General features: G+C 39.4%; 1 protein-coding gene across 1 annotated transcript in view; it reads right to left on the bottom strand.

Moving 5' to 3' along the window:
* The window catches only part of LOC144891247 (uncharacterized), a 68,360-nt gene extending 44,176 nt beyond the window's left edge, over positions 1–24,184 (bottom strand). The window contains exons 1-2 of the mRNA XM_078773655.1: positions 23,997–24,184; positions 22,912–23,933 (exon numbers count right to left, since the gene is read on the bottom strand). Coding sequence (XP_078629781.1) covers positions 22,912–23,933; positions 23,997–24,182 — 1,208 coding nt within the window. The 5' untranslated portion in view covers positions 24,183–24,184. The remainder of the gene's footprint in view (positions 1–22,911; positions 23,934–23,996) is intronic.
* Positions 24,185–26,353: the final 2,169 nt, after the last annotated feature.

Genomic DNA, 26,353 nt, shown 5'->3' on the forward strand with positions numbered 1-26,353 from the left:
TGGTGAAGCCAACATGGGAGACAACATTCTGTTGGACTGCCCTGGAAGAAACTGTATTTATACCACATGATACCTTGGAAGAAACTGAATTTATGGAAGAAACTGAATTTATACCTCGTGAAAAATGTTTTATTATAATTTTTATGTTTTTAATGTTATTTAATAATCTTGATTTTATTCGCTTTGTCCAGAATTATTTAATTCTTAATTACAAAAAGAGAATAAAGGAAAAAAGATGGGATGGTGCACCCCCACCCTTGATCCCCCCCTCATCCCACCCCTCCCCTCCCCTTGTGTGTGTGGGGAAGGTGGGGGTGGGATGAGGGGGGATCAAGGGTGGGGGTGCACAGGGGGTGGGGGATGATGGGTGTGGTCTGTGTGGGTGTGGTCTGTGTGGGTGTGGTCTGTGTGGGTGGGGTCTGTGTGGGCGGGGTCTGTGTGGGCGGGGTCTGTGTGGGCGTGGTCTGTGTGGGCGGGGTCTGTGTGGGTGTGGTCTGTGTGGGTGTGGTCTGTGTGGGCGGGGTCTGTGTGGGTGTGGTCTGTGTGGGCGGGGTCTGTGGGCAGGGTCTGTGTGGGCGGGGTTTGTGGGTGGGGTCTGTGTGGGTGTGGCTTATGATTTTTATTGATTTATTTAATTTTTTTTATTACTACTAATTAAATTAGCTAATCTGGGTGGATGAAAGTCTGGATGGTTGTTGTTTAATGAATTATCAGTTTTGTTTTTTGTAATTCTTGTGAGTAAAATGAACCCAAGATTTCTTCCCAATTCATATCATATAATTTGTAAGTCCAAGGCATAGTATCCATTACATCAACGATTTTGAATAATTCATTAGTCCATCTCTTTGTATAACCTTTCTCAAAATGACTTTTCCATCTGTATATTCTTACAATATCACCAACTTTGAACTTGGGCTTTCTCAAATTAATCTCCTTTTCATATTCTAATTTTGTAAATGTTTCCGATGGTTTTGATTTTGTTGATGAATGAACTGTATTATTGTAATTATCTACAATATCCTGAATAAAATACACCCATTGTTGAGAATCGAGTTGTTTGAATTTTTTATATAATTTCTCTTTTAAAGTACGATTAAAACGCTCAATAACAACTGCTTTTCCTTCATTAAAGGTGCTGTATAATTTAATACCCTCCCCCTTTAGAAATTTCATAAATATTTTGTTATAGAACTCTGTTCCCTCATCAGTCCATAATTTCTTTGGTTTCCTTTTACTTTTATTAAATATTTGTTGGAAGGCTAACATTAAAGTATCACCCTTTTTATTTTTTAAAGGAACAACCCAGGCATATCTACTCCTCAAATCAATAACGGTTAAAGCATACTTGTATCCCCTATGGGGACAAAATATATATTCAATTCAATTAAATCAGCGGACCAGATGTGGTCTGTGTCTTTTGAATAAACTTTCCTTCTTGTAAACTTTGTGATTATATGTTTATGTAATTCATCAGCCAAAAGCTCCTCAGTCTTGATGACATCATTAGAGCCTAATAGTTTTTTGAGGGTGAATAACCAAGACCAAGTTTCAATTTAGCATTTATTAAATTTCTCACAATAAACCTATCAACTTTCTCTCTCAACGTTGGATTTTGTATCAAAGACAAATTATACAACATTTCTCTGTCGGCTTTATGTTTTTCAGTCAACGTAGTGGTTTTCGCATAAGCAATATCATGCTTCATACACACTTCGTCAACCCTATTTGTAGGTTTAGACCAAGGTTTAGGATTGTCAGCCTCATCTAATCTTTTATCCAGGTTTGTTCCAGGACCACAGAAAGAATATCCAGGTAGATGTAGTTCCCCTGGAATTCCAGTTGTTGTAAATTTACTTCCTGACAAAAACTTTTGTATGTCTCCTCCACTTTTAGGAGAGATGAATTGGCACTTTTTAGAGCCACACACTTGACATATTCCTTTTTGATAAACTCTATTATTTTTAGCTTTCGCAAAGGAGATATTTTTAGATTTAGTTTTCTTTTTACATTTGAGACAATAACTCATATTTATTTATGAGAAAAAGTCCTACATAGTGCCAAAGCCTTTTGGGTTTTCAACATATACATTTCTATCTTGATTTTTAAAACATAAAGAATCCTTAGGAATGCCTTCACTCTCTCCTCCATTTATTTACAAATAAAACTAACTAAAACCAATAACACTAACATCATCAACTCTATGTTGTATATCTGCTCTCTGAATTTATTATAGCAAACTAAAAAAACCAATATCTTCATAAGAGTCATTAGTTCTTTATTTTCCTCTTCGGTGCGTTGAGATTGATTTATTTGCCGTAATAACTTCAATCTTTCATTAATCTCAGGAATGGTCATATTTTTATATTTTTCCCCCCTCTCTCTTTCCTCTCTCTCCTCCTCCTCCTTTTTCTCCCTTTCCTCCCTCTCCTCCTTCTCCTTTTTCTCCCTCTCCACCTTCTCCCTTTCCTCCTTCTCCTCCTTCTCTCTTTCCTCCTTCTCTTCTTCAACTCCTTCCTCCTTCTCTTCTTCAACTCCGTCCTCATCCCTTGCTACCCTTGAGCTTGAGCCCCAAAGAATATTATACATATACTCATCTGGATTTTGAGATATTCTTGTATCTATAATTATTTTTCTCATAATAGGATACCAATAAGATTTGTTGACGATTGCTAAAAGAGTTTTATATCTCATAACTTTGAGAAGTTCATTTTTATTTAATATTTTAAACAAGTCTCTATTTGTGGGTTTAGCAAGATCAGTATAAGGCCAGTTTTTAATGACAAAATTTCCATGTATATGCTCCACATCATAAGGTATGTAATACCGAGCACCCTTTTCTTGTAGGTATCCTTGAATACAAAAATTATAATTCTCTTGTAGTCTTCTTCCTGCCATTTATGTATCAGAAATATATGTGAGATTAATATTATGACAGGTAATACCACCCCATCTTCCCACTACCAAATCGGTTTGTATTCCTCGGCTTTTTATCCTTATCTCATTACCTTCCTTCTTTGTCATGCTAACCATCGCTATACTATCATATATTTTTCTTTTCTTAAATTCATGTATTTGTTGTTTACTAATTGTACCTCCACATAAATCCTTATCCTCACCAAGTGGATAATATTCTTCTTTACGAGACTGATTAAAATCATGTAGGTCTTCTAAGTTTATTGAAAAAGACCAATTATACCCTAAATCAGGCATATCATACCCCCATTTATTAATTTGCATATTAACTATATGTCCTTCTTTATAAAATTCAATTGTAAGCAGATAGTTAAATTTAATGAGGAAAGGTGTATGGTCAGTATAACCAGGTGTTGTGGTTGTAAATTTTACTTGTTTAACAAAACGTGCTGTTTTATTTAAAGATATATTTTGTATTAAATCACTGAATCTAATCAAGTCATTTGCATCTGTAGGGTTTGGATAATTGATTAATTTACAAGTATTCTTCATATTAATATTTTTACTTATACTATATTTTTGTCGTTCAGCCTGTGCCTTTGTATAATAATTTGATAAATCAATATCCTGAGAGGATTCTCCAAAGATAGAACCATCTTTTCCGACATAAGTCATTTATATTAGATTAAAAATGCCATCATAAAAATTTTCATTATTGTTCAGTTGAAATAATACATATAAACATAATTGGCCACAACATTTAGAATTAATTTCTTGAACTTGAAATGATTGATAAGCACCATTCTGTAAGAATTGTATTACTTCAACAGGTGGTGGCATACCATAACTATCAAAATAATATTTATCCTGGCTATTATGAATACAAACCCAATGAGAACCATTCTGTGTGTCTAAATTCATAATAATATTCTTTGTATTCTTGGTCAACTTTGTTAATTCATCTCTCATACAAATAACCACGTTATCAATTTTTAGTTTTTTACAATACTTAGCTAGTTCTATATTTGACGTTGTAAGCTTTCCAAATTGTTTAAACCATTTATCCATTTATTTATGAGAAAGATACAATCCATTACCCCATTTAGTTAGTTTAACACCCACTTGAGCGATAGAGGAAAGCATATCTCCAACCAACAATCTAGCTTTATCAGGTAGACTTTCAAGTTTTTGAGCAAAATCTACAATTACACCACTTCCACTAATTTGTTTCTCCAACTCCTTGTTATGTCTTTCCAATTCTTTTTGAGCTTTTAGTTGTGCCTTCCTTTCATTAGCAGTTTTTACCGCTGCTTAAATACCACCAGTCAATGCTCCCGCCACACTTAAACCAGCAAATAAAGGAATTAGAAATGGGAGAAATCCTCCACTCGTTTCCCTTGTTGAATATTTCTTCAACATAGGTTTTGTCATTTTAATTTTAAGTGAACCAGCATCATTTAGTGTTTTTACCTACTCTCTTGTGAGTAAAACATCAATTCTTACTGCTCCTTTTCTTTGAATTGTATTAACATTAATAATACAAGGCTTTTGATTTTGAATACAAGATGTTAATTTATTAAGATTGATTTGATTAACATATACCGGTTCTTTCCTACTCATTTATTTATGAGAAAAAATCTATGTGATATTAATCATAACACCATTATCTGTATTAATCTGTAATTCTGTTTCTTCCAAAAGCAAACAATATGTATTAACCTCTTCACTCTCCCCTCTTTCAATGTATAGAGAAGTATCCACTCTTTTAGACTTTATAGTTTCTTTTTGAGAACTCAGGTCAATTGCGTAGATAGTATAAAGTTTTTGAAACGCAACCATATCCAAAATAGGATCATTATTATCGTTTCTTTCACATACCTTTTGGTAAGACTTGTCGGCTTCCGCATAATCATTTTTTTCCCAATCAATTTGCAATCTATCTCGCGGATGAAATGTTCCATCAAGAGAAACCCAAAGTTGTTTCACCTTAGCATTATCACTCAGCGCATTATTCTCATCAGTACCGTTCTCTCCATCTGGTTTTTAAAAAATGAGCCATCGGTATCGTGGCTTTCCTTGAAGAACACCCAAATTCCAAGTATAGGTAGTGTGTGCCAGTTTAACGTGTTGACGTCTTCTTTTAAGGTATGATACATTTAGCAGTTTCCTTGAGTTAAGTCTTCTATTTAACATCTCTTCCGTTTTAAGATTAGGAGTATATTCACTGATATACCAACACAAATCATTAATAACAAATTTATTATTATCGCCAAAAGCATTTTCAGCCCCAAAAAACAACCTATTTACATAATCATTCCTTTGTAGTTGTAATCTAATTTTAAGACCATACAAAACTTTATCATAATCACAAAATCCAAATATACCTTTCAGAGGTACTGCTACGGTAAAACTATTCTCTGCTTTTGTATCATCATTATACATTGACTTCCTTTGACCATAACCAGGGTCAGCATTTGTTCCCGTTGACATATCAGGAATAAAACCTTCAACAGCTCCCTTACCCATACTATCACCAAACGAATATAGTGTAAATTTCATCATTTCAGATATAGCAGAGACATAATCAACCGCTTCAACCTCTTGTGTTCCAATATACAGGCGGACACTATCAAACATTTTCCAGAAGAAATCATTTACGAGTGTAGCATTAGTATTATTCGCAGCCTTAGTGAATTTAAATTTACACAGCAAGAAACTATCAGCTATATTCAAGTAAGTTTGTTGATTATTTATTTCAAAACTTTTTGTTCCGTTTGAATTCCAGTCTGTACCTGTTATAGCATTTACCTTAAAATAGTCTTCCTTTTTAGTAGAGTTTGAAATGATAATCGTATCATCCAAATCATAGATACTATCAATCGCTTCCATACTTGTATTTATATAGCATTAAAATCGTTGAAACCCTGAACCAAGTATTTTAATGATTTTTTGTCGTTCTTGTGAAGATAGTTGAGTTTTACCTTTTTTAATTTCTTTGATTGCTTGTAATTTATGAGACTCCTTTTGAGCATCTTTTATACTCTTTATAGCACCCGCAACTGAGCCCACGGCTGAAGCAGTTGAACCAATTAGGTCTTTATGTTTAAGGATGGTTGAACCAATACCCATTAGAGTATCAATGATCCCATCTCCTTTATTTCTAAATTGATGTCCCACACCCCGTTGTCTCTTTGGTTTATAGTATCCCCTACCAAGAAACATACCTTCACCCTTATAGTATGGTGAAAGGAACATCCCATCCCCTGTAATTATTTTATATTTTCCCAACTCGTGTTTTCTCACAATAACCATTATTTATTTATTGAAAAACTTCACGTAGGTGAATTCTGATGGATATTAATTTCATCATTAAAGGATATCATACGATTATCTTGGTCGGTTATCCTAAAATTTACTCTGTATATGGTTTTTCCTGACACAGGTAAATAGACAAGATTTTTTGGTTCCATATTAAATTTATAACCAATCGGGTTTGAGTATGCACTGAATGAAAATATTGTATTTGTTCTTATTCCATCGTTATAAGCACCATCAATCAAATCACAATGAATTAATACTGAATTTATACCGGAGGATATTTGAATGACATTATCACTGTAAGACGTCCCGTTAGTTTCAATCTTTTTTGAAGAGAAACCCAATAGCTCTCTGAACGAATTTTCAATCGTGAAATCAACTTTATAATTATTTTTAAGTTTAATAGTTGATTTTGAAGTGTGTTTTTGAATATCTATTGCAATATTTTTTGGTTCATCACCTTGTTCTTTCATAAGGTGAGAGACTTCTGAAGATATTTGAGAAATCTCGTAAGCTCCGGGTGAAACGGTTATAGTTTTATATCCACTTCCTGGATTATAACTAAACTTGTTGTTTTTCTCTGTGATATTAAACAAGGTATTATAAGTTTCCATTGACAATAAAGATGCCTCATATTCTTTTGTGGGGTCAAGTTGTAGTGGGTAAGGGAATGAAGCTGTGTAATCACTCGTTGTGAAATTAAAACTAAGAATTGTGCTTCTCATCTTATTTAATATCTCATAAAATATCTTTGTATTGACATTTATTAATTATTTTCATATTCATCAACTGATCTAAAATGGCGGATGCTTCATTAAAACAATTGTTGTTTCCAGCCTTCTTACTACCTAACAACAATAATAACCTATTAACTAATTGTGATGGGTCATTTGGAAGAAAACTAACACCCGAACCAAGCTTACTTAAAGCATCAATAATATGTTTCTCCTTCTCATTCTTCTTACTTTTACCAGCAACAGAAACTCCATAATCAAGTGCGTTTAGCAACTCAATATACTCTCTATCTTCCTCTCTTTTCATATCAAGCGGTTCATCAAAATAAGGTGAATTAGCATGTCCATCTTTTGTTAGAAGAAACATTAATCTTGGGGTTAATTCAACATTTGGTTGGTCAGAACTTAAGAACACCAATTTATCATTAAATATCAATAACTTTTCTTTCACAAGATGGAACTGTGCTGGTTCTTCTGTTGGAATGAGACCTGCTCTGGTTTTTGAACCCTTCAAATATTCATTGTTTTTAAGAGCTTCTACAATATAATTGCAAAGTTTATTTACCTTCTCAAGATGCCAAAATAATCCTTCATCATCATAATCTAATTCTCCAAGTTCTTGCTCTGTCATTTGACTAAAATCTTTGAGCATTTGAAATTGCTTTCAAATCTTTGAGCATTTGAGCATTTGAAATAAATTCTACCATGGGAACTGTAGGTGAAATCGTTTGTTGAGTTTTTTTAAGTGGTTTAAAATTTTTCTCTTGTTTTCTTTCAAAGGCTTCTTCACCAGTTAGTTTCTGTCTCCTTTTCTTCTTTATGTCTTCCTGTTGCTTTACAACTTTTGAAACCAACTCTTGATGTTCTTTAAACTTTCTTACTCTTTCTTCGGTATTCATTTTCTGTATTTATTTATTGAAAAATATCATTTAGTATCTCATCTTGTTTCACAACAATATATTTATATTTTCCAAACGTGTGTTTCATATTATTTTCAAATTCCTTCTTACTACATAATGTAGAACAATTATCTCTCCAAAAATTATTTATATCTATTGAATTTAACTTCAATAAAATAAAAGTATTAGCATTGTTTCATATTGAGCACCGAGGGAGTTGAAAATATGACTGACTAAGATAAATACAATTACAAGAAGAATGTCTCCCTCTTGTATAGTAGCTATCCATTACTGTTTGGTTTCTCTCATTAACACAATCATCAAAGATAACGAGGTTCTTTTTTGATTTATCTAAATCTTCAGGTGAAGGTATATCATCCGTATTATCACTGAGAATACAAGTTATGGGTTTTGGTTTTGATTTTGATTTCTGTGTATCACAAAATAATTGTATTATATCATCAATATTATAATCATTTAGTTTGTTTTGAAGTTTAAATAAACCGATCATATCTTCTTTTTGAAGGCCTGCATTAAAACCCTGTGAGAGTAGTTGATACTCAGGTTGAAAACTTGACTTTGTAAAAATTATTAAATTATCATAATCTAAAAAATTAGGACTAAGGAGCATCTTTAAAAGTAAACAGGTTTTTCCACATCCGCTTGAACCGACTATTAGACATCTCAATGAATTTGGAAGATTTTTATGGTTATTAAATTTTATCTTATTTTCCCAAACGGGTAAAAAATCATTCATTTATATATTTGGAAAACAAGTCATCTAACTTTTTTTGAGTTTTTTGAGAAACTCTATATTTTATCCTGAGTTCAGGTTTAATTTCAAAATAATCCATTATTTTGTTTATATAGTATCTTGTATTAACATTTCCATTAAAATTATTTTGAATAATAAATATCATTAAACCCTTATACATTTCCTCAATACAAATAGTCTCTTCCCTTGTAAGAAATGGTGTATTATCACCATAATACTTAACATTCATCTCTCTTATTAATCTGGTAAAGTAATTCATTTTTGGTTCTAATTTAAAAGAGTTATATATTTTTCTATATTTTTTATTATCATTAATTAAAATTAAATCACAGAAAATACATTGTTTATATGAACCCTCATTATTAAGCCCTATTTTACCACAATGGTGGCAGATTTCTAAATTATCATATGGAGAGTCTGGAAATTCTAAATATCCTTCAGAATTTATCATATTTATAAAGTAAAATTATACTTAAAACAAAGTGCCTTTTTTAGAGGATTTCAATCAATCTCTACTTCGGTGGAAGATATAGAAAAATATGTCAAAGATGTTAAATTGAACAAAGATAAATATGGAAATTTTTGAATTAAACCCATAATGGAGAATAACATGTGTCCTTTTATTAAATTTACGGGACAAGCTATGTTAATTAATAACTCTATTAAAGTAAATTTGACAAAAGTTTCTCCACTACTTCTAACAATTTACTCAAAGCTTGAAAAGGTCATTGATAAAGAAGCTTTGAAAATGAATGATAAGACCATCAACGATTCTAGAGGAAACATTTGTATATTCTTTAATAGACCCAAAGATGTGGGTGAAATTAATAATATGAATATTAGTGGTGAACTATCATTCCGTACTCTGATTATTAGAGATTATTTGAAAATAACATTTAATGTAAAAAAATATTGTGGTTATTAGTTCTAATGAAAGAAAATATATAGATATTGATGGAAGTTTAATGGTATGTAAATGAGTGATATTAACAGTCAATACTCTGAGAGTTATAATACTGAGAGTCTAGGATCTGAAGATAGTTATGATACTAATAGTTTGTGTTCAAATGATAGTTATGAGAGTAGCTTCATTGATGACTCAGATAGTGAAATTGAAATTGATGAACTAGAGTATCTAAACTTTCTGGCTAATACATAGACGCTTTACTTTAAGTAAAGTTATAGACATAAAACGAGTTGAAAAGCTCAAAGGTGTTTTACTTTAAGCACAGTTTCATCTTTAAAAAAGCCTCTAAAAAAGGCACTTTGTTTTAAGTATAATTTTACTATATAAATAAATATGATCAAAGCAACGTATTGCGACGTTTGTGAACAAGAATATAAACAATACAAAAGACACCTTAAAACTAACAAACACACATTTAATCTACTTCACCTACTATCTCCTATTCAGAAGGAAACAAAACACTGTTCTGCATGTAATAAAAATATCCTCAAGAAAGGCTTCGAAATACATCTTAAAACAATTCTACATTTATCAAATTTTATCACAACTAAAAACTCTGATGGTGCATTCAAAGGACATATTAAAATAAGAGCCTTTAACTTCAAACCTCCTGAACCAGAGTCTATAGTTGATGCTGTAGAAATAGTTAAACCTGCTGTTCAAACGTTGATTGAAAAAACACTAAAAGAAATGAAACCACTTAAATTTTATATGGGAGTAAAATTAGAAATGACAAAGGACGAAGGAGTTATAGATACACCATACATGAGAACTGAGCCACACTTTATATCTTCATATCAAGATTTTAAAACATCAGGAGTCTATGATGAACTTATGAAACAAGAGCAAGATGTGGATAATTCAATCGTAGGAAGTGGATTCAATATAGGAAAAATTATTTACATAGACATTCATATTCATAAATCAGATCCTCTAAAAGCTTCTTCCTACATTGATTTACCCAGTGTTATCAAAAATAGAAAAGCAGTTATCAATATCAAAAATAAAGACAATAAATGTTTTCTCTGGTCTATTCTAGCACACTTACATCCTCCACATTTTCATGATGAAAGAGTATCTCATTATAAAAAATATGAGAATACATTAAATACGAAAGATCTAAAGTTTCCTATGGCTTTAAATGATATTCCTAAATTTGAAAAGATAAATAATTTATCAGTTAATGTTTATGGTCTAACAGAAACAAACAGCATTCAGGTTTTACAGCTTTCTGACAATTGTAAACAAACTCATATTAATCTTCTATATTTTAATTCAGAGGAAAATTCACATTATACATACATCAAAGATATTGCTAAATTAATAAAACCACAAGTATGTAAAAGAACAAATAAAATATATATTTGTTTGCGTTGTCTTAACTTCTTCCATACACAAGAAAGATTAGATAAACATTCAAATTATTGTGGTGAACATAAATCAACGGCAATCAATATGCCTAAAGAAGGCTCAAAGATCACATTCAAAGATGAAAAGAAAAAGATCAAACATCCATTTGTTATATATGCTGATTTTGAAAGTATTCTAGAAAAAATAGATACTGCTTCTCCAGATCCAAAAGAATCATACACAAATAAATATCAAAAACATACTCCTTGCGGTTTTTGTTATTATATCAAATCATCCGTTGGTGATAAATATAACAAGGTAGAGGAGTATAGAGGCTCAAATACCCCAGAGGAGTTTGTGAAACGACTAGAAAAAGACTGTGTCCGATTAACCAAGATAATGAGAGAAACCAATAAACCAATGTCCTTGACGAGTGAACAGAAAAGGGAATTTAGAAAAAACAATGTTTGTCATATTTGTGAGGAAAAAATTGGTGAAGGTCTAAGGGTTAGAGATCATTGTCATCTCACTGATAAATATAGAGGTCCAGCTCATCAAAGTTGTAATATTAATTATAAACTCCCCTCTTTCATTCCTGTCTTTCTTCATAACAACGCTCATTATGATACGCATCTATTTATAAATGAACTTTCAAAGACATCTGGACACATTTCAGCAATTCCTAACACGGATCAGAAATACATTTCATTCACAAAAACAATTCACACATATCCTATTACTCATATCAGATTTCTTGATACATTTAAATTCATGGCAAGTCCATTGGCTAACTTGGTTCAAAATCTAAAAGAGTTTCCATGTCTTTCAGAGTATTTTTCAGATAAAGATTTTCTAACACAAAAGGGAATTTACCCCTATGACTATATGGACTCATTTGAGAGATTCAATGAAACACAACTTCCTTTAAAAGAAAATTTCTATAACAAATTAAACAACAGTCATATATCTGATAAAGATTATGTACACGCACAAAATGTTTGGGAAAAATATAACATCAAGAATCTTGGCGAGTATCACGATTTGTATCTCAAAACTGATGTGCTTTTATTGGCCGATGTATTTGAAGCCTTTAGATCTGTTTGTCGCACTGGATATGGATTGGATCCTGCTCACTACTACACAGCACCTGGATTGGCTTGGAGCGCGATGTTGAAAATGACAAAACAAGCTTTGGATTTGATAACCGATGTCGATATGCTTTTGATGATTGAAAAGGCAAAAAGAGGTGGAATTTCACAAGTATGCTCGAGCAGATACGCAAAAGCAAATAACAAATATCTTCCAAATTATGATTCAACGAAAGAGAGTTCTTACTTGATGTACTATGATGCAAACAACTTGTATGGCTGGGCAATGTCTCAAGCTCTTCCTTATGGGAAACTAAGATGGGTAAAGGAAAAAGACTACACAAAGGTTTTACAAGATGTATGTATCTCTACACAAAAAGAATGGGATGATTCAAAGGTTGGTTATTATTTTGAGGTCGATTTAAAATATCCTGAAGAAATTCATATCAAACATAAAGATCTTCCATTTGCTTGTGAGAAAGAAAGTCCAAAGAAAGAATGGTTGAGTGATTTTATCAACGATCGTTTGATATAGGTGAATCAACAGAAAAATTACTTACTACATTATATAACAAGAAAAATTATGTACTACACCAAAGAAATTTGCGACAATATTTATCAAAAGGTCTAAGAGTAGAGAAGATCCACAGGGTTCTAAAGTTTAATCAAAGTCATTGGTTAAAGGGGTACATTGATTTTAATACACAAAGAAGAACAGAGTCAAAAACAGATTTTGAGAAAGACTTTTAAAAATTGATGAATAATGCGGTCTTTGGTAAGACCATGGAGAATGTGAGGAAAAGACAAAATATCAGACTAGCAACATCTTGGGAACAAGCATCAAAATTAATTAATAGACCGAGTTTTACTAGAGCTGAGGTCTTTACTGAGAACTTTTGTGCGATCCATTTGGTTAAAGAGAGTATTGAAATGGACAAACCTATTTACATTGGAACATCAATTCTTGACTTGTCAAAGTCATTAATGTATGATTACTTTTATATTAATCTAAAATCAAAGTATAAGGATAATGTGTCATTGTTGTATATAGATACGGATCGTTTTATTTTGAAAATTAATACTGATGATGTTTATTCAGACATGAAAAAGGACATTAATATCTATGATAAAAGTAATTACAGTCCAGAGAGTGAGTTGTTCTCTTCTAAAAATAAAAAGGTGATTGGAAAGTTCACGGATGAATTGGGAGGAAATGTTATGAGTGAATTTGTGGGATTGAGGTCGAAGGCTTATGCTTATAAATACATTGTGAATAACGTTGAAAAGACTGATAAGAAGTTAAAAGGTGTAAAGAAAAATGTCATTGAAGAAACAATAAACTTTAAGGATTATTATAACTGTTTAACAACAAAGAAAGAAGAGTTTAGAAAGATTAATGGAATAAGAAGTTATAAACATCAATTATATTCAGAAGAGGTGAAGAAGAAAGCATTGGGGGCTTTTGATGATAAGAGGTTTATTTTAGAAAATGGAATTGATAGTCTCCCTTATGGTTATATAAGTATATAAGTGATAAGATATATAAGTGATAAGATATGTAAGTGATAAGATATAAGTGATAAGATATATAAGTGATAAGATATATAAGTGATAAGATATATATATATATATAAGTGATAAGTTAAAAAGGGGTGGTTAGGGATTTTAACGGGCTACCGCCGCCTTTTTTACTATTATATAAATGATAGAACCAAGTATCAACCAGACTAATGAGTGGAGGTGTAATCAACCTTGGTATATAAATGGAAAACATAACGAATGTGAAAAATATCAGATTCAAGAGGTTGAGAGAATCACTGGTCAGAAAGTTCTCAAGACGGATAAACGTATTCATTTGTTAAGTGGGGTAATGGAGGGCGGGAAGAAAAATATATTAGAGTGGAGTGAGAACTTTAATGGTTATCAATCGGATAATAAATATTATAATTTTAAAATGGTATGTGGGAGAGGAGGAGGTCAAACAAGAACCCTCCGTGAAACATAACACTTTATACTTTCACAACAAAAGGTTAAGGAACCTGTATACTTTATAAATATACTTGATGGGGATGAGTTCTATAGGAGAATGGAAATCTTAAAAAAGTTAGAAAGAGATAATATATTTATAGGCTCATTAGTAGAGTGGTCTAAGGAACTACATTAAGGGGGTAGTGGGGGGAATAGGGTAAAAATTACATGTAAGTGAGAAGGATCATAGGTTCATAAGGCTCGAAGGATTATAGGTTCATAAAGGAAGAAAATCATAGGTTCATAAGGCTCGAAGGATTATAGGTTCATAAGGTGAGAAGGATTATAGGTTCATAAGGCGAGAAGGATTATAGGTTCATAAGGTGAGAAGGATTATAGGTTCATAGAGGGAGAAATAGAGGTGTTTGTGGTTTTTGAAAAAGACAGGGGGGTAAATGACATTAGATAGGGATTTCCCATGTTAAACGGAGGTGTCCCAGAAGCAACATTTATCACCTACTGCTATGGGGTGAAAAGACTGGGAAAAACAGAGAACGAAAGCTATTGGAGCAGAATCGACGGACCGCTGAGAGAAAAACAAAGCCTCAAGGTAGGACACGGTACAAGGCCTCAAAAGACACGACACGAATTAACACGATTTTCGATGCAGGTATGAAAGATTTACACCGATAATTTTCCTAGGGACCACTGTGGGTACACACACCATAAAATAAATACAGTTTTGACGAAAATACAAATGGGAACAATTACTTAACTTCGATAGCATGGAGAGCATGGAACTGCTGCAAAAAAACGTAACCTCGCCAGCAAGACCAGAAGCGGAGGTCCAAAGTTCTGGTGTGCAATAGAGAAGCTGATGAAGAGAAGGACAAGTTCTGGTGTTCAATAGAGAAGCTGATGGAAAACGTGAAAGATGAGGAGGTTGTTGTGGTAGGAGGAGACCTAAATGGCCATGTGGGAAGGAGTATGGACGGTTTTGAGGGAGTTCATGGGGGTTACGGATATGGTGTGAGAAATGGAGAAGGTGAAAGGATTTTGGAGTTTGCTGATGGAGCTGATTTGTTGATTTGTAATACTCAGTTCCAGAAAGAGGATAATAAGCTTGTTACATACACAACAGGTGGGTCGACGACAACCGTTGACTACCTGCTGGTGCGTAGGTGAGATAGGGGGCACCTCCGGGAAACAAAGGTGATCCCGGGGGAGGAGGCTGTTACCCAGCACCACTTGGTTGTCTGCGACATAAGGGTGAAAGGTGCGAAGAGAGCTCGGCGGGTGAAGTACCAACCGAGAATGAATGTGTGGAGGTTGAAAGAGGTGACAGTAAGGGAGGCATTAAAAGAGAGGCTGATTAGGGTAGAGGATGATGTGGTTGAGCTTGAAAGTGGTTGGATGTCAATGAAAGATAGTCTGTTGGGAGCCGTTGGTGAGGTATGTAGATGGACAAAAGGACCACCGAGGCAGTCGGAAACATGGTGGTGGGATGACGAAGTTGGAAAGAGGATTGACGAGAAGAGGAAGAAGTTCAAGGGGTCGCAGAAGGCGAAGGGTACGGGGGCAGAAAAAGCAGAGCATGAAAGATATAAGGCAGCCAAGAAGGCTGCAAAGAAAGAGGTAGCAAAGGCGCAGGAGGCATGTAGGAAAATGTTTGGAGAACGCTTGGATTCGGAAGAGGGTCAGAGAGCGGTATTCAGGATTGCAAAGCAGATAGCGAAAGAGAGGTGTGATGTGATGGGGATGATTTGCTTGAAGGATGAAGTGGGATAAATCTTTGTGGACCCAGATGGAATTAAAGGAAGATGGAAGAGATATATGGAAATGCTATTGAATGCAGAGAATGAATGGGATGGCAACATAGAGAGTAACCCAGTTTTAGGACCGGCAGAGAAGATAACTGAGAAGGAAGTTGAGGAAGCGATAAAAGCAATGAAGTGTAGAAAAGCGGGAGGGCCGACAGGAGTTGTGGGAGATATTTTGAAAGCAGCAGGAAGTTGGGAATTTAAGAGAATGACAGAGATGTGTAATCTGGTGGTGAAAGAAGGCCGCATTCCAGTGGCTTGGGAACTGAGTACCCTCGTCCCTCTATAGAAGGGGAAAGGTGACCTTCTGGAATGTGGCTCTTATCGAGCGATAAAGTTATTGGAGCATGGAATGAAGGTATTGGAAAGGATGTTGGAGAGGAGGATAAGGAAGAAAGTGAAGATCGACGAAATGCAGTTTGGATTTATGCCAGGAAGAGGAACGACAGATGCGCTTTTTATTGTGAGGCAGTTGCAGGAGAAGTACAGGGAGAAGAGGAAGAAGTTGTTTCTTGGGTTTGTTGATCTGGAGAAAGCATTTGATAGGGTTCCACGCGAAGTAGTGACATGGGCATTGAGGAAGTTACGAGTGGAGAAATGGTTGATCAGAGTAGTGATGGCAATGTACAAAAGAGCGCGCACAGCTGTAAGGACGAAGGACGGGAACAGTGGTGAGTTTGAGGTGAAGGTGGGAGTGCATCAGGGGTCGGTACTAAGTCCACTACTATTTGTAGCTGTGATGGAGGTGCAGACTCAGAACGTAAAGGAGGGTTTACTGTGGGAGTTGTTGTATGCAGATGATCTGGTGTTGATTGCGGAAAGTATGGATGGACTGAAGGAAAAGATGAACAAGTGGAAGGAATGTATGGAGACAAAAGGTCTGAAGGTGAATATCGGAAAGACGAAGGTGATGGCAAGTGGTAAAGCATGTGCTGAGGTGGAAAGAAATGGGAAGTGGCCGTGTGCTGTGTGCAGGAAGGGTGTCGGAGTGAACTCCATTCAATGTACAATGTGCGCTGAGTGGGTTCATCAAAAATGTAGTGGTCTGAGAGGGGCATTAACCAGTGTGGCAGCTACATTCAAATGTGAAGTGTGCACAGAGGAGCTGCAGATGGCGGAAATGTTGAGTTGGATCTTGGAGACGGCATAAAGCTGGCAGGTGTGAAAACATTTTGCTACCTTGTAGACATGCTGAATGGAGAAGGTGGATCAGACTCGGCAACGGTTGCTGGAGTGAGATGTGCATGGAATAAGTTTCGGGAACTGAGTGGCGTGCTGATGAGGAGGGGAGTGTTGTTGAAGCTGAAGGGAAAGGTGTATGCTGCATGTGTGAGAAGTGTTATGATTTATGGGAGTGAGACATGGGTAATGAACGTAGAGCAGCAACGAAGGCTGGAAAGGGTGGAAATGCGAATGGTTCGGTGGATGTGTGGAGTATCGTTGAGAGAGAGGAAGACAAATGATGAATTGTGAAAGATGATGGGAATAGAGCCTGTGATGGATGCTGTGAAGAGAAACAGTTTGAGATGGTTTGGTCATGTGTTGAAGAAGGATGAAAGTGACTGGTTGAGAAGAGTGATGGAAATGAATGTAGAAGGAAGTAGAGGACGGGGAAGACCGAGAAAGACTTGGCTAAAGATGGTGGAATAAGAAATGCGGGCAAGGGGGTTAACAAGGGGAGATGCAGAAAATAGAGCAAAATGGAGAAGATTGTCATGGGGACTGCAAGGCTAACCCCTGCTCTAGCAGGGAAAATGGCCTTAAAATGCCTGTTGTATATTGTTTTTGGCACTATCACTCAATGGTGAAGAATCACTATTGAAATTTTATGAAAATTATTTTATCTGGATATGGATTCGGACCTTCACAAAATCGAATCAATTAGTCATTGTCACATCCAACCTGTCCACCAAATGTGTCCAATTCATGAATAGCTTTTTGAAGAATTTCACTTAATTTGTTCCTTCAAGTTGGAACATATTGTTTTTTAGAAGCAGCAATCTGCAAAGGAGCAATCCGCCCAAGGCACCGAGGTTGTGTGGTTTTTATGGTATGGTACACTGATTTATGGTTATATATTGAACACACTGAAGTATATTGAACACACAATGTAACACACTGCAGTGACGTACATATGGTATTACAAGAACAACAAGTACATGTGGCAAATAGTTTAACACATCAAATCCTCCTGAATATCTGTAATTCCACTGAGAATGATGTTTATTTTCACATCTTGCTCCATTAAAATATAAATAGCAGTTAATGAAAGATCAAAAAGGCAAAACTGTAATAATATTAAACATGATTATTGTAATTAACAAACAAGTAAATGTAAATTTATTAAATGATTTGGTACTTGTGGGATTTGTTATTTCTGTTGACAATTTACAATTTTAAAATACACATTTGATTGAATTGGGAATTAAATTTACCTTTAAAAGGACATGGAAGGTGAAGCGGTGGATTACATTTGGGTGTTTCATAAACTTGATCCATAAATAATTGTACGATTTGCTTTCTACAAAGAGCACCTGTGTGCATTTACCCAGGATGTATATACCTGTACCCAGAATGTACATACCAGTACGCACGATATACGTTGTAAATAGTTTAATATTCGCGCTTTCCCTGTTCTTACCATCTGTGAGAGGAAGGTCGTGTATGCCTCGGACTCAAGTTGAACGATATGGAATCGCACAACATGGAGATATCATGATTGGTGCACTTTTTCCAATTCATGGAACGATGGCAACACCTGAACATTCCTACAGAGAACCTCCAGGAGACGCTCAGTGTTTACAGTAAGTTGTTCTTTTTGTTTATTTCAAACATTCTGGTTCGTTTTACGAATAATCCAGTTAAATTAAAATTTAACAGGGAACATTGTTACATTCTGAAACGATGTATGCCATAAAATTAAAGGCCAAGGTGGAGGACTTTAGCCTTTGATTATAACATTCAGAATAAAAAGGTTTTGCAACTTTTACAGTGCACTTGACGTAACTGTCTGATTTCAATCCATTGCCGGGTTTATCCACATCGGGTTATCCACATTATCCATATCCATTCATATATATTTTGTGTGATAATATTGTTACGCAACTGTGATTAACACCACAGTTACGGATGGCCGATTTGCGAGACTTTAACTCCCGAGGCGAAACTCAATGGCGGATTCAAGTTCAACACAAACGCGCGGAATGGCGGGACACAGCGAAGGCTCCGCAACCTTATCTATTAAAATCAAACACCCAGGAAAACTGCGTTCAGATATATATATAGAAAATAATATAAGGATTTATTATCGAATAGTAATACAGTGAAAAAGCCGCGCCGGTAAATCTAATAACTCTAAATCGGGACGTCCCCACACGACTGACAGCAAACACGATACGAGGGAGATTATGAATACAAAAATAACACGTCACGTCGTTCAAATGTACGCGGATGCGGCTTATCTGTCTTTCGTCGTCTTGGTGGCGGCCGTCCAACACCGCTCCTTTTGGCCCGATCCACACCACCAGGTCCTTCGCTCCAAGCTCTACGAGGCCCCGCTCCAAGCACCACGCGTCCGACGCGTGGCCAGCAGCTTCACACGAGGATGATCTCCACAAGGCCCGTGCACCAATGGTTCAACGGAGGGCTCGACTTGCAACGAACTGCTGCGAACTGCCGCGTGCTCTGTGTGCTTGGTGTTCTAACGAACTCTCCACCAACTGCCTTCGGGGAGCTTTTCCACCAACTGTCTTCGGGGAGCTTTTTCCACCAACTGTGTCTCCGCATCGACTGTGTGCTCCAACGAACTCCCTGTGTACTCTCTGGACTGCCTGCGTCTCCCGCCTGCTCCAACGAACTCCCTGTGTACTCTCTGGACTGCTTGCGTCTGCCACGAAATGGCGTCCGACCGTCGCATATATTGGTGGCCGATGACGTCACATTGGCGCACTCCTCAGCCAATCACAGCCTCCCAACTCGCCCAGGTCACGCCCTCTGCGGCATGCGACTCCTGACATCTCCCGTCCGCGACCCCCCTGCGGTCGTTTTGTAACACGTCCCAGGCGAGGTTGGTAGGCCTTTTGAGGTGCGAACGGCGGCGGCCAACCGTGGCGGTGTTTTTGGCCTGGTTTCCTGTCTATTTATTACGAAGTCAATGTCAGGGAAAGGGAATTATTTAATGTTGCGCTAAGGACCTAACTAATGTTTATGTGGTTTGCAGTGCCATAATGGACAGAGGTTTGACTACCAGGTGAGACTCACAGGGGCGTTACCTTTAATCCCTCACTATTTAACACTCGGACCTCCAGGTAGATCCACAATCATACATCTTACCCCGACAACCGCCTAAACATCAAGAACTTATTACATGTAGAGTCCCTGTCACGACAGCCGAATACCTACCTATTCAGATCTACCTAGCTCTAGATATTGCTCTACCAAATTCATAACACAGCCCCCCCCCTGGAACCGTAGCTCCTGCAAGGTTCACCGCAGGCGCTACCATTCCAGCCTTAACACTTACTGTCACACACTTAATTAACCTATGAAATAAATCAGGAAGGGCTGTGGGAAGTGAGTCGGACTACCTACCTACACTTCCTTAACATGCTGAACCCCTTAACCATCATGCAAGTATGTACATCTTCTTCGTTGTTCCTGTGGAGGGAGGAAACAACAACACACAACACTAACTTAACCACAAAACTTAACCATCTTTCCAAACTCAAAACTCTAACCTTTGTACATACCCCGGTCTACAGACCGCGTCCCCCGGTGGATGCCACAAGACACAACCTTACCTGCGGGGCCATCCCCAATGCATCCCCCTAAATTTCCACGGCCCTGTCCAGATGTTACAGGTGAGTGACACGGCTCGGTGGATTTCGCCCACATTCATGCAACACAGACCCCTTAACCACTCATTCTCATTCCATAGGTCATCAAGGCATTTCAAAAATCAACAAAGCACTTATTTCAATACACCCCCTGCAGGACCATGGCATTGATGTCATTCACGTGTGTGTGCATTCCTCAACTAGGCAGCGGGGAGGTACCGCACAAAAAGATGGTGGGGGCGCATCAGGCTGTGGTGCCCGCAGTCCCAAAAACAAGTCAACCGACTTACAAGTTCATTGCCCCCCCCCCCCTTTACCTATTGGCCCCGTGACAGCCCAACAGCCCCTTTCCCCCGTCACCTCGCCGGTGAGGGTCTCCACACACCCCAGGCTCCTTTGCCTCCTGCTTTTGCGCAGCAACACGGGTCACCGGGGGACTTCCTCACCCCGCGGCGCCCAACCAGACCCTCCACCGACGAGCTCCAATTTCTAGTTACCACCGGCTGCCAGGGGTAATTGCCGCAGAGGGGGGCCCGCAGGCATCGCTCCTCAGAGCTTGCTCTGTACCTGCGGACACACACACCTTCCCCACCCACAAGACCCCAAAACACACTTCCTCCCCCGCTGCCATTCAATTCTCCACACAACTCAGCACAATCCAGTACAATTCTTGGTGTAAAAGGTGTTACAAGGCTTGCCATGGCCTGCCACATGTGAAATCCCCCCAGTTCACATTTAAACCATCACACATTTCCAAGAGCACATTTCCAAAAGCACAAGTATCGCCCCTCATTATCTCCAATAATCATCACTCACTCTCCAGGTTCCACTCTCACGACCACATCAAAACACCTAACCACAATACAAAAACATACGCCACCCACAAGACACTGTGTGGCTCCCATTCCATCCCCTCACCGGCCATGTCATCACTCTCACCCGCCTCCCAACTCCAATTTACATGTCCCCAATTTCCAAAGCAAATCCTGAAGCCTGGGACAGTACTCCTCAAAACACTCACCTCAAGTGCAGGTAGTTGCAGGTTGGTCAGGTCCAAGAGTGTCATCCACCCATACAATTCCCAAAATTTCACATTGGGCCTACCAAATACTTCCAAATTTCTCTTTTGTCCCCACTACACTGGCAGGTATGTGGATCCGCATCCAACGGTGATCATCACTACACAACTACCTGTGGCCACGACAGCTCTGCACCTCTACCGTGCAAGGGTCACCGGGACAAGGTGAGCAGTCAAAACGCCAACATGGCCCATGAGTGTCCATAAGGGTGCGACCCACCATCCATCCTTCGGCCCCCCTGCGAGGAACACAGCTGCAGCAGCCCCAGCTGGCCAATGTGGTGAGCACTTGCTGCCAAAACACACACTACCGCACACACAACCTCGGCCCTGGGGGGCACGGTCGCAGTGCGTGGCATCCCTACAGCCACGTCCCCTGCACCTCCCCATCATCCCCCAGTCCGACTACAGAACTGCAGCCCCCCAGTGCTCACCCACACTTGACCACACCAAGGTCCAGTCAACAGCCATGCTCCACCAGGAGACCCACCCAGAAGACATGGTCCACACACCTCGGACACGCACAGCACCACGTTGACCCTCAGGCTACACAACTACATCCCCATCATCCCGCGTCCCAAATATCAGCACAGTTGCCCCCGCAACCAGTTGAAAGCTGTGTCTTGCTACCCTATTAATTTTATCACAGCCTCCAACACTTTGGTCTACACATCTGGATCAATAATGGCGTCACTGTACAGTGTCCACCACAGCCTCACAAAATTCTCCCTCAATTTTGCATCTAACCCTTAGATTACCCGTGCCAATTTGTCCGCAATTCACTACTTCCACCAAAGGAGGGCGCTTCTCCACACACTTGCCAGCCGAGCATGGCCCATATGCTCGGCTCGTTACACATCTCCCGATTCACATCCCCATGGCTCTCTTCCCAACCCGAGAGTCCATAAATCATAACGGAGCATCTGTGGAAGGTCACTCACACCATCACGTTCCACAGATGCCCCAATGGTTGTCCGGCAGGCTATCTCCATCCCTGTCCATTCGGTTTGACCCGCGTCCATAGACCAACCACCATGCCAGGTCACCACATGCTGGTTGTCCCAGAGTCTCAGGGAGAGGGTGTCAGGTCGCATGCCCGGGTGATCACTACATCAGGCCCAAGCTGGCCATCTGCGGTGCCACCACCAAAGCGCGACCCACAACACCTCCCCCTAGTGGTCCTCAATATTTGCCATCCCAGGCTTGAGAAACCACCTCGGACCTCCCTGGAGGTCTTAACCCCCACCAGGGTCCGGTGACCCTGCCGGCCCGAGCCACCAGCTCGGACGGCGCCCCGATGGACAAGGGACGCCACACTCCACCAGACCCCCCGTGGGACCCAGGTCGTACCTCGACACCCAAGGCTGGACCCACGTCCAAATCTCGCCATCACAGCCCCCCAGCTGGCTGGCATACCCAAATTTTGAAAGGGGCAACTTTGGCCCGAGGCCATCACCCATGACCTCGCCATGTCCAGATCCCGCAGCCCGGGGACCAATCCCCACCATGGCTGCTCCAAATCAATTTCCCATTGTAATTTTATTTTAAATTTTCTTTTACAAATTTTCATTCCCACTGCCAAACCGCAGCTGCAGGGAACAACCTCTACCACCGGTTGTTCTGCCCCTCCCTGCAGTTGATCCAAATTCCCTACAGGGACCAAATCTCCAGAAGCTCTATCTCCCGATCCTCCAAGATCCAAATCCAGCCCGGAGCCAACACACTCCCCCAACTGGTTGTCCAATTTTGGAGCCTCTGTTTCCAAATAGCAGTGTACAGTGAGCGTCCCCTCGGTCATTCCAACCACCTCCTCGGACCAACTCACCTCATCACCCAGGCTCCTTTGGGCCTGAACAAGCTCTACCTCCATGGGACTGTCACAGGTCTCCAGCCGCTGGATCAAATCATCCTCATCACAAATCATTCCTGGCCCCGCCAGGCTTTGATCAATATCCCCAATAAATACCTGGTCCGGCTCCATTGCACGGCCCCCCAAAAACTCTACCCCCTCTTGCTCCGCACCACCGCCCTGGTGCTGCACAATTCCAAATTCATCCCCCGGTTGGGGTGTTGTGACATCCACACGGTCCCGATAAACAACCAGGCCAGAATGTGGGAAACATTCCCCATTACAACTCTCACATTCCAAATTTCCTTCCCCGCTCACCTGTGGACACTCCACGTTTACCTGCAGGCATTCCCCATCTACCTGTACACATTCCCCATCGAACTGTGGACATTCTCCGCTCACCTGTACACTTACCACAATTGCCATTTCCCTTTTTAATCCTTTAATTTGGTCACTCATGTCCTTCAGTCCTTCCCTCCATTCATTCCCCTGGGACTCCATTTTATTTTCCAGCCCATCAATTTGTTCCTTCAATCGATCACTCATTCCCTTCATTCCTTCCCTACATTCCTTCCCCTGGGACTCCATTTTATTTTTCATTTCTCCCATATCATTACTCATTCCCTCCATTCCTTCCCTACATTCCTTCCCCTGGGACTCTATTTTATTTTTCATTTCTCCCATTAATTCCTTTAAAAATTTCATTAAAGCCTGGTCGTCTCTCGGGGCCGTCCCATTTGTTCCCGACTCCCCGGTAGGGGAGGGGGATAAGTTGGTGCTCGGGACGAGGGAGGTTCCAAGGCTCACCTCTGCATCAAATTCCCCTCTTTCCGGCTCACTCCCAACGCTGATGGAGGCCTCGCTGCGTACTTCCATTTCGTCGACCTCCGACATCCGCTTTTCGGAAGGTCGTTCCCCGCGCGCGTATTTATTTTAATAATTCCTGAAACACAATTTAAATTTGACGAAGACGCGATATCGCGCTCCGTTTGCCCAATTGATTATCAAATTTCTCCGCCTCAACTATAAAAATTTTGCGTTCGAACGTCGAGCGCAATGTACGCCCGACCGTGTCGATGTCGCCCCGCGGACAAAAAAATTTGTCCGACCGTGTCGATGTCTCGCCGCGGACAAAAAAATTTGTCCGACGGGTTCAAATCCTACACTCCTGACACCACTTGTTACGCAACTGTGATTAACACCACAGTTACGGATGGCCGATTTGCGAGACTTTAACTCCCGAGGCGAAACTCAATGGCGGATTCAAGTTCAACACAAACGCGCGGAATGGCGGGACACAGCGAAGGCTCCGCAACCTTATCTATTAAAATCAAACACCCAGGAAAACTGCGTTCAGATATATATATAGAAAATAATATAAGGATTTATTATCGAATAATAATACAGTGAAAAAGCCGCGCCGGTAAATCTAATAACTCTAAATCGGGACGTCCCCACACGACTGACAGCAAACACGATACGAGGGAGATTATGAATACAAAAATAACACGTCACGTCGTTCAAATGTACGCGGATGCGGCTTATCTGTCTTTCGTCGTCTTGGTGGCGGCCGTCCAACACCGCTCCTTTTGGCCCGATCCACACCACCAGGTCCTTCGCTCCAAGCTCTACGAGGCCCCGCTCCAAGCACCACGCGTCCGACGCGTGGCCAGCAGCTTCACACGAGGACGATCTCCACAAGGCCCGTGCACCAATGGTTCAACGGAGGGCTCGACTTGCAACGAACTGCTGCGAACTGCCGCGTGCTCTGTGTGCTTGGTGTTCTAACGAACTCTCCACCAACTGCCTTCGGGGAGCTTTTCCACCAACTGTCTTCGGGGAGCTTTTTCCACCAACTGTGTCTCCGCGTCGACTGTGTGCTCCAATGAACTCCCTGTGTACTCTCTGGACTGCCTGCGTCTCCCGCCTGCTCCAACGAACTCCCTGTGTACTCTCTGGACTGCTTGCGTCTGCCACGAAATGGCGTCCGACCGTCGCATATATTGGTGGCCGATGACGTCACATTGGCGCACTCCTCAGCCAATCACAGCCTCCCAACTCACCCAGGTCACGCCCTCTGCGGCATGCGACTCCTGACATCTCCCGTCCGCGACCCCCCCGCGGTCGTTTTGTAACACGTCCCAGGCGAGGTTGGTAGGCCTTTTGAGGTGCGAACGGCGGCGGCCAACCGTGGCGGTGTTTTTGGCCTGGTTTCCTGTCTATTTATTACGAAGTCAATGTCAGGGAAAGGGAATTATTTAATGTTGCGCTAAGGACCTAACTAATGTTTATGTGGTTTGCAGTGCCATAATGGACAGAGGTTTGACTACCAGGTGAGACTCACAGGGGCGTTACCTTTAATCCCTCACTATTTAACACTCGGACCTCCAGGTAGATCCACAATCATACATCTTACCCCGACAACCGCCTAAACATCAAGAACTTATTACATGTAGAGTCCCTGTCACGACAGCCGAATACCTACCTATTCAGATCTACCTAGCTCTAGATATTGCTCTACCAAATTCATAACAATATTTCCAGTTGGAGTCTTATCTTCCAATCATCCTGTTCTTCTTGCATTTATTTTAGCTCTTATTCATTTCAGTTTTATTTTATGGTCATTATGCAATTAATTTGCTTTCCGTCTGATCCAAAAATATCTTTGCTTCTTGTCTCTGTAATTCTGAGGAAGGATATTTCTACATTTATTTTTGTCATTTTTTTTTTCCTCTGCCAGTTTTTATTCTTCGCTCAAT

Source organism: Myxine glutinosa, chromosome 3, assembly GCF_964187855.1.
Source record: "Myxine glutinosa chromosome 3, kmMyxGlut1.1, whole genome shotgun sequence".
In the NCBI taxonomy this organism is placed as follows: Eukaryota; Metazoa; Chordata; class Myxini; order Myxiniformes; family Myxinidae; genus Myxine; species Myxine glutinosa.